The sequence below is a fragment of the Nilaparvata lugens genome, chromosome 1, assembly GCF_014356525.2.
Source record: "Nilaparvata lugens isolate BPH chromosome 1, ASM1435652v1, whole genome shotgun sequence".
In the NCBI taxonomy this organism is placed as follows: Eukaryota; Metazoa; Arthropoda; class Insecta; order Hemiptera; family Delphacidae; genus Nilaparvata; species Nilaparvata lugens.
In genome coordinates, this window is record NC_052504.1 from 1,436,533 (window position 1) to 1,446,720 (window position 10,188).

The 10,188-nt window shown below is 36.7% G+C and overlaps 1 protein-coding gene across 3 annotated transcripts in view; it reads right to left on the reverse strand.

The window, feature by feature from the left end:
- Window positions 1–9,312, reverse strand: part of LOC111058118 — a 158,591-nt gene extending 149,279 nt beyond the window's left edge. For all 3 annotated transcript variants that reach the window (XM_039427373.1, XM_039427370.1, XM_039427377.1), the window contains exon 1: window positions 9,273–9,312. In XM_039427373.1, the coding sequence (XP_039283307.1) occupies window positions 9,273–9,297 (25 nt within the window). In that variant the 5' untranslated portion in view covers window positions 9,298–9,312. The remainder of the gene's footprint in view (window positions 1–9,272) is intronic.
- Window positions 9,313–10,188: the final 876 nt, after the last annotated feature.

The window sequence follows — 10,188 nt, forward strand, 5'->3', positions numbered from 1 at the left end:
CAGTTACTCGACCACTAACTCTACTAGTGAAAACCAGGCTTAATGGTTTACCTACTTGGTTTATTCTCTAAATTGCCTGTACTGCTTGTAGATGTAACAATTTTCAGTAGTTTCATTTAAAATATGCCTTTTTTCTACCAGAATTGATCATGGATAATTAATAGACTGTAATATTGCTGCAACAATAAAAACTATTTTTCTTAAAGTATCTAAACACAAGTAATAATATTATTATCATTATCATTGATATGAATTCAACACGGAGCCACTTTAGTTACTTTATATTTACAATTTCTTCATTTTTCACATTCGAATCTTTCAAATTCTTGTGTAATTATTCCACTCTTCTTCCATTTTCTTGATTTTCCTTCTTTCACTGCTTTCTCATTTTTCTATTTATTCATTCTGCTTAATCCCACCCATCCCTACGCCGTCTTCAACAAGAAGGTGGAGTGTCTTTTGAAGTAGCAGGCCAGCCAACTTAATAAATTACTTTAGCTGTCATTCACAGACAACCTGCAACTCCTGAAGAACAATCTTGCCAACCTTTTTAGCGCGACAAAACATTTTTTATCGTCTACCTGCATAATAAAAACGTCTAATAAAACGACGGTGAGACAACGCCCTAAACGGTTTCTGCAAACATTGGCTTGAAGCTGTAAAATTGGAAATTATTGCAAGGCATAACTAAGATTAATGGATCACGTTATGAGAGAACTTGACTGATGTGTAGTTATTGCTCGGTTTTCATATAAGATTTTCAGCTGATGAACTACATTGGTAAGTCCATCAAATAATTATCGCCAATATTATAACTAGTAGTTCTGTGAACAGTAGACCTCGCGCTCAGTGAGTTACATTGACCTGTTGTTACGTTTTCTCAAAAATTAATAAATAATTTATCTATTGAAAATGTCTAGAAAAAATCCTGAATAAACATAGAGCTTTCTGTCCTACATCGTACTGTGACGTGTCGTCCCGGAATGTGAGTGTGAGCGCTGTTATCAGGTCTGGCTGCAACTGTCTACAACGTTGATGGAAAGATACAATTTTCAAGATGTTCGATGTTTTTGAACGGGTAATATTATAGTCAACTGTCTACTAACGTTAATGGAAAGATACATTTTCAAGTTGATCGATGTTTTTGAACGGGTAGTATTATAGTATAGTCCACTAGACAGCAGATTTATGATGAATAATAATTGTATAGTCTCATTTTTACGGTAATACTGGCATATGAAGGAGGCTCCTTTTTCCTTTTATATTATCCTCGAAATGCAAAATTTCCAAAAAACATGTATATAAGTCTACGCGTAATTTAAAAAGGAACATACCTGTCAAATTTCATGGAAATCTATTACCGCGTTTCGCCGTAAATGCGCAACATAAAAACATATAAACATTTATACATTAAGAGAAATGCCAAACCGTCGACTTGAATCTTTAGACCTCACTTCGCTCGGTCAATAATATCGGGAACCGAGCTTCGCTCTGGAGTACAAAAGCATAAAAATTTTATAGCGAAAGAAGAAATTATAATAACGTTCATAGTTCATACAGAAATGTTCTATCTAATCACAATGAATTGAGATTAATTCTCAGAGGAATGCAAGAATCTTCCTCACAAAGGCCCGGTTGAATAAAATCAATCCTGATTAATTTCACATAATTTAAAAACGATCGAGCAACGTTGCAAAGCTTGAAAAGGATAGCGCTATCTGTTTGTTGATTGATGGACAAGGATAGAAACACCAATATTAATTGAATACTGCTATTATAGCGTGAATTAATCAACGTTTAATTGATTAAATTCAATTAAGAAGTATTTATTTTATTTAAAAATGATTTTTGTGTGCTTTGAATTGTAAATTGAGTTTATAACTGAAGAATGTTAAGTGACACAAAACCTAGCTACATTTGGACTGTTGTATGAATTAGAATTGGAACCGTTTTGGGCTTATAAGCCTGTGGTACTTTCCTGTAAGTTGTGTGATTCTGAATGATTAAATAAATAAATAATTATGCTACGAAACCTCACTTTAGGAAGATATAAGGTGAAGATTATGCAAAGATGATATTAAGATTTTGGAAGATGACACGAAAATGATAGACTAGAATATCAACATCAATGTTAGTTTGATATCGTCATTAATTAATTGACCGAACGAAGTGAGGTCTAAGATTCAAGTCGACGGTTTAGCATTTCTCTAAATGTTTATATGTTGCGCATTTACGGCGAAACGCGGTAATAGATTTTCATGAAATTTGGCAGGTATGTTCCTTTTTAAATTGGGCGTCCACGTATATGCATGGTTTTTGGAAATTTTGCATTTCAAGGATAATATAAAAGGAAAAAGGAGCCTCCTTCATACGCCAATATTACCGTAAAAATCAGACTATAGAATAATTATTCATCATAAATCAGCTGACAAGTGATTACACAGATGTGTGGAGAAGCCAATCTATCACTGTATTTGTATAAGGTCTATAGTTTCAATCAAAGACATTGAAGAGGTATGCATCTTTAAGCTGGGTTTACACCAAAGTTATTACAAAATGTTGATAACTTAATCCTTATAGATTCTATTAGATTGAACGCAAGTTGACAAACACACATGTTCATCATGTGTATGATAAATTATGTTCAATCTAATATAATCTAGGATTAAGTTATCAACATTTTGTTAATAACTTTGGTCTAATCGCAGCTTTAAGGTATTTGGTTTCATATTTTGTTTTGCAGTCATGGTATTATCATGCGTGCCCCATCAGTATCAATATTCTCACATCGAAAAAACTAATTCAATAGGTGAATAAAAAAATACAAATGAACTAAATAATGCTGGAGAAATTATAATATTTTTGATTCTAAAAAATTAATTTTTATCAGATAGAAAGATCATCACGGAACTGGATGAATTATATCATATTAATACAAATTCAAACGTGAACTGAGTTTGTTAACATTTAAAACAGTTGACATCTGGTACTTGTGGATGAGAATACTGCGTGAGGTCCACTGTTCACAGAACTACTAGTAATTACTGTAATTCTGACGTGGACTATAGATTTGTGTAGTGTTTGTCAGCATTTATTTGTGACAAAACATATGGAGGATAGTACACCATAGCTTCCATAGCTTCCTCAATTCCTCTTCAGGTGCGTACAGATTTACGCGCCGCGAACATGAGCAATTCATTTTTAATCAGCTGATGCCAAGCTTTTTATATCTGTATCTAACCGTTTCTGTAAAAAGACAGATATAATCAGCTGATTGAAAGTGAATTGCTCATGTTCGCGGCGCGTATATCTGTACGCACCTTAAAAGAAACACATATAGAGAACCTCATAAGAGAAAACCAACTTGGAGGCAGTCAACATCTACATAAATTCCTATTATTTTAATCGAATTGATCCAAGAAACAACTCATAACTTCAATGACATTAGGGTGAATTTGAATTTGAAATTCAAGATATCCATCAGTCATCACATTACCCAACCACAAAACCTCTTATCCGGCTGCCCAAGACTTTTTTCTTTATTTTCAGCCCTTTTTTCTTTATTCTCCAGCCCTTTTCTCCCTGTTTTTAGTGAAAGTTGTAAGTTACAATTCCCTTGAGGTTTGGATGTGATCCTTTCCCTTTCGCAGACAGGGAAAGAAGTTGAATTTTAGGGGAAGAGTCGATTCCTTTCTTTGAACATGGCTGGATGGGTTGGGACTTTTCTGACTTCGCCCTTCGGAATCCAAGAAGAGAACACTCTTGTCTTGTGGGGGATAATTGGTGTGAGGAGGAGAAGGAGGGAAGAGTGGTGGGGAAGAAGTGAGAGAAGGGAAAAGGAGAAAGAGGAGGAAAAATGAGAAAGTGGAGGGGAAAAGAGAAAAAGGAGGGAAAAGGAGAAAGAGGAGGGAAAATAAGAAAGTGGAGGAAAAAAGAGAAAAAGGAGGGAAAAAGAGAAAGAGGAGGGACAGGGAAAAAAAGAAAGAGGAGGGGAAAGGAGAAAGAGAAGGGAAAAGATGGTAAGAGGTGGGAAAAATTGAAAGAGGAGGGAAAATGATAAAGAGGTGAGAAAAAGACAAAGAGGAGGTAAAGGAGAAAGAGGAGGGGGAAGAAGAAAGAGGAGGAAAAAATAGAGGAGGAGAAAAGAAAAAGAAGAAGGGTAGGAGAAAGAGAGAAGGAAAGAGGAAAAAAGAGAGAAAAGAAGAAAGAAGAGGGAAAAAGATAAAGGGGAGAGAAAAGGAGAAAGAGGAGGGGAAAGGAGAAAGAGGAGGGAAAAAGAGAAAGAGGAGGAAAAAGGATAATAAGACAAGGAGGGAATCAAGAGAGGAGGAGGAGATGAGCTAGATGAGGAGAGCAAAAATGAGTAAGAGGAAACAGATGAGAACATATTGGAAGTTTCATTCGTTAAAATGCTAATTAACGAATCTGCCCAATCAATTGAGTTTATTAATAATTATCTAGTAAAAGGAAACAGAAGAAATCTTCCAAGATGAACTGAAAAAGTGGAATAAAAAGAGGAGAGAAGATTCTTCTCAGGAGAGGAGTTTTTTTGAAAACACTGAGCAGGAATAAATAAGAAATGGAATTGGGGATGACGCAAGAATGAGATAAAGAGAATAACTGGCAGATTATAGAGGAGAAATCAAGTAAGACAAGACAGTGAGAGATGAAAAGCTGTGAGTTAAACTGCTAAGTAGCAGAAAAATAATTCAATAATCAAACTCAGGAAATTGGGAAATTTTTAAAGGAAGTTCAGTGATTAATAAGTGAAAAATATTCACAAGTAAGAGGAGAATGAAGAAAATGAATAGAAGATGATGAGAAAGAAGAAGAAGAAGAAGAAGAAGAAGAAGAAGAAGAAGAAGAACAGAAGAATAGAGAAGAAGAAGAGAAAAGAAGAAGAAGAAGAAAAGAAGAAGAAGAAGAAGAAGAAGAAAAGAAGAAGAGAAGAAGAAGAATAAGAAGAAGAAGAAGAAGAAGAAGAAGAGAGAAGAATAAGAAGAAGAAGAAGAAGAAGAAGAAGAAGAAAAGAAGAAGAAGAAGAAGAAAGACAAGAAGAAGAAGATAAGAAGAAGAAGAAAAGAAGAGAAGAAGAAGAAGAAGAAGAAGAACAGGCCCGTGAAGTGATGAAGCCTGAAGAACAGTTGATAAAAAGTTTAGCAATCTCACATTTGTCCAGGAATCCTCTGACACTTCCCCTCCTCGTCAAATCCCTCACCCCCTACCACAATTTCAAAGATTGAAAGCTTCGGCTGCTGTGAATTATTATGTTGTGGGGTGGGGGGGACTCAAGTTGTGTTCAACAACAGGACAACAAAGATTTACAAGCAATAGAGGGTGACTTCTTCAATCTTTTGGGGTGCCTTAAGAGAAGTCTTGGTTAGTATTTTAATACTCCGAGTCGTGAGAGGGTAAGTCAGGAAATATCATTTTCTGTTACTGATAAAAAGGTAGTCCTAATCTTAGGCCATACAAGGTGTTTTCCAGACTAGTCGGACAGGAAGCCCTCCGAAATTAGTGATAAATAATATATTAAGATAATAATCATTAGATGAAGATTTAATTATCCCACCAACAGTAATAATTATTATCATGCTCCTATGAGTACAGTGGATGCGGCAAAAACTCCAGCAAAAGGAAAATTCCTTGTGCGCCAGTGTGTGTCGTAGAAGTAAAAAATAAATTCTTATGGCTTTTGTTGGTGGGGAGTCCCTTGCGGGAAGGTCCCACCGCCTGAATATATCATTTAAGCCGTCAATGGGCCTTACGACTGTCATACTTCAGCCTGGACCGACTGTTAAACGTGCCCATCCGATGACACGGGAGTGATCTGGTTAAAAAACTTTGGTATTGAGAGAGTTTGAACCCGGAATCTCTATGCTGCTACGCAAGCACTCTATCCACTAGACCACGGTTCACTCCTGTGTCGTAGAATCAGCATATCAGCAAATCAGCTCAGACAAGTAGTTCGGAGAACAGTAGAACTCGCTGCACTCACTAACATAACTACTTACACACGCCCGCCTACACACACACAAGCACACATATAAATAGGATTTAGAGTATGATGATAATGATAATTTATGCAATAGGATCGGTGGAGAACGTTGAGAAATAGAAGTTCCATACACTTTTGAGCTAGGATGCACGGTTAAAGAGATGGAAATTATGTAACTTGAAATTTGGGGCGTGGAAAAAATTTATCGAATTCTAATCTTTTTTTAATTTTGAACATCTTAATATAAAAATTTATAAGAATAAAGGTCACCTACACTTTTGAGCACAGTTAAAAAGATAAAAAATATGAAATATGGATTGCGAAACTTGGAAAAAAATTCGAATTCCAAATTTTTTAAAATTTAGAACATGATTTTGATACTTGAAATGATACCGCTTTGGAGCGCTGAGAAGAATGCGCCCAATTTCAACCTGATCCTATAATAAAGTATTAAGAAGTTAGGTTGATTTTTTTGGGTAAAATTTCCGAATAAAGGGCCGCTATCTTGAAACCGGGATGAATTTGAAAATTTCAAATACATGCGTTTCTGCGCCTTGTTTCAAAGTACTTGTATAACAAATTTTATCCAAATCGGACAATAACTGCGACTGTAACTGCGGTGCAAACAAACAAACAGACAAACAGACAAACGCCGATTGACTTGAAACATAGAATTCACTTCGCTCATTCAACTATGGTTACAAGGTAATTTTGTTATCAATACATCAAAACTCATGAACCTATCACAATATTGTATTCCACAATCAATTTGAATCACTATCCAAACTCAACCATCCTAACTAAGATTGATGACAAAAGAAGACACTCAATTAGGAATTTAGAAATTTCAACGCCTCCAGAGTGCCGAGTCTCGAACTCCACACTCGAATTGAAGTTTTCTCACGAACTCAAATCAATCTTCAAATAAAGTTCGGAAATCACAGAATGCGCACCGCATATCTGTCACGTCGGGTCGGGGCCGGATTGGGATGGGTGACCGCCACAAATGATGAAAAAATTGAATAGACTTTTCAGTGGAGTTGGGTAGAATGGATTATACGCTAAGGAGTTGTGGAGTGTTGTGAGAGGAATGGGGGAGTGGATGATGAGGAGGAGGGGAGGAGAAGGATGAGGAGGAATCGGTGAGGAGGAATGGTTGTGAAGAAGAGGAGAATGAGGAGGATGAGGAGGAGGAGGAGGAGGAGGAGGAGGAGGAGGAGAAGTAAGAGTAGGAGGAAGAGGTTGATGAGCGGGTTTAGGAGGAGGTTGGGGGGAATAGGGGGAGGATGTGGAGAGAAAAATGATGAAAGATGGAAATTGGAATTTGGTGTACAAGAAGAAATAAGTGGAAGAAAAATAAGATATTGCGAAAAAAAGAAGAAATTTTTTTGCACAAAATTGGAAAGGGAGGGACAAGAAAATCTCGAAAAGATAAGAAGTAGAATGGTAAATAGGAGTGAAGAAGGAGTAAGAGAGAGGAGTAGAATCCAGGATTTATGAGAGGTGTTGTAATAAGAACAATGCTGGAAATACTGAATGATAAGAAAGAGGGAAGAAAACTGAGAAGGGATGTTGAAGTAGAGAATGTTGAAGTATAGACACCAAGGAATGGAAGTGTGGAATTTTTTTAGACTATGTGTAAAATGGAAGGAGAGGAGAGAAGGAGAATAAGAAGCCTCGAAAGTGGAGAAGTAGGATGAAGCGAATAAAAAATGAGTTGAAGAAAACTCAAAGAATGATGTCAAGAAGTAGAAAAAGGCAGAGAAGAACTGGAATAATGCACATATAAGCAATAGGATGTGGTAGAGATGGGTGATGAAGTATGAGGTACAGAGGATTGGAGTAGAAGTGAGAGGAAACGAGAAGGAGGAGTAGAAGGAGGTGGAGGAGTAGGAGGAGTAGAAGGAGGAGGAGGAGCAGGAGGAGTAGGAGGAGGAGGAGGAGGAGGAGGAGTAGAAGAAAATGGATTGACTGATGAAGAATGTCGTCCCTGGAGTGATCCTCTCCGTAGGCAGATTGCGTCGCAGATGGAGAGAGGAAGCTCCGAAATGAGTGAATTTATTAGCAGATGATGATTGGTGAATTTGCAAAATGAACTCCCATCGTCCCATTCCCGAGAATTTATCATGGAATAATGAATGAGGCATGATATTGAGTGAATAAATAATTTGATTGAGTTTGTTGAGGGAAATAGATTGATTTGGCGAATTGTTTGAGATATCTACTTGATTTTTTTTAAATAATACATTGAAATAAAGAGTGTCAACGCAATTGTCAATTCAATTTTATTTGTGAAAAATCTATTTTTGTCATAGTCATTCAAAACTGCTTCAAAAAAACACCTTCAGCGCTCCAGGTGGAAGCTTAGTCAACTTCCACAGAATTCCTGATTCAAAATTTGTAAACTATGTCAGGTTATCTTTATAGAATGCATGTAGTACCTTCAGCACAAGCAGGTAATGTTTTCTATTTCTGAATTATTCTCCTTCACATTATTATGACAGAAAAAAGTGTACGTTAATTGGACGTCAATGACTTTCCACCTAAAATTGAAAATAAGCTCGAAATTCGAGAAAATGTGTTTATCCAAAAGCAAACTGTTGGCAACTGTTGATTCTATTGAATGATTCACTATGAAGAGATAGCTGACCTTGTGTGTCTTCAGCGTTATTGAACTGTCACCAGCTGGCTCAGATCTTTGACTTGAGATGACTTGTGCGTTTACACTAGCGTCAGGTGATCAATTTTCATAACGGCAAGGAAAGTTGTGTGAGTGCGCCACACCAGATTTTTCCGGTATGCAATCCACAAGTTGACATGTTTTCATGCGAACAAACACAACCCTACTCTCTCTTTTATAGAAAATTACAATATAGTATTCCACAATCAATTTGAATCACTATCCAAACTCAACCATCCTAACTAAGATTGATGACTTTGCAGTGTTTGAATGAAATTCCAGTCTCGGCTAACGCCTCGACTAGAAGTATCATTCCCGCCTGCAAAAGGCCCCTTTTCGTCCATGTGACGTAAAATACTATTAAGCATGGAAATATTACGAATGGAAGGGGAGTACTGAATACATGGATAGTTTTCTCAAAGGTTAGCACAAATCCGTCATCATTTGTAGATAAATGGATAGATAGATAAATGACTTTTATTAACACTTTACAATAGAAGTGTGTACGTATGGAGAATAAATTTGTGTACGTATGGAGAATAAATTTTCTTTCTGAATAAGTTTTCTTTCGGAAATTCAAAGCTGGAAAATTACCTGCTACTGGCGACAGTTTCCGCATGACGCACCAACGTGACTTCCACTGAAAATTGAAAATGGAAAATTATCAGTCACTAAGATCATGAAAACAAATAAATCATTATTGAATCTAATTGATCTAAGTACACCGTGATTCAAAAAGAATACCACAACTTTGAAGATTGATAACTCTGCAAAGAATAAACGGAGAGTAAAGCACTATCTGTCATCAATTTAGGGAAGCTCTGAAGTTTTTTTAGTTGCTTATTTAGTCCCATTGGCACTCATCTGTCCGTGCCTATTTGAATGAAAACTATCCGAGGCAATGGATCGGCTGCTAAGCAGCTCGAGACAGAGCACTTCATCACTGTCCTCCAAGAAGCCCTGACCTCACCCCCTCCGATTTTTTTCTATGGGGGTACGTTGAAGATAAGGTGTATCGACCGCCTCTACCAGCTAACATTGAGGAGCTCAAACAAGAAATAACAGCAGCTATACAAACTGTTACGCCCGATATGCTACTGCGGGTGTGCAACGAGTTCGAGTATCGTATTGATATCACTCGAGTGTCTGGAGGGGGTCACATTGAACATTTGTGAACTTGTTTTCTAGTGGGGGAAGACTTAATTTAATACTTCACAGATGGAATTAAATAGATGTACAGCATTTATTTAGGATTTTCGTTCAATAATAATTATATATTAATTAGCATTCGAATAAATGCATTCTCTATTTAATTCCATCTGTAAACTTGTTGGCCGCTATGGCTTCGTATAAAATGAGCGCTGCTATCCAAAGATTGTCAGTTTTGAGTAAGGGTAAGCATTCCTGACTAGCAATTAATTGAGAGGTACCGGGTTCGATTCCCGGGCTGGCAAATAATTTTTGGATAGTAGTTCTCATCGAATTTCCATCTAGCTGTTAACCCTGTTTT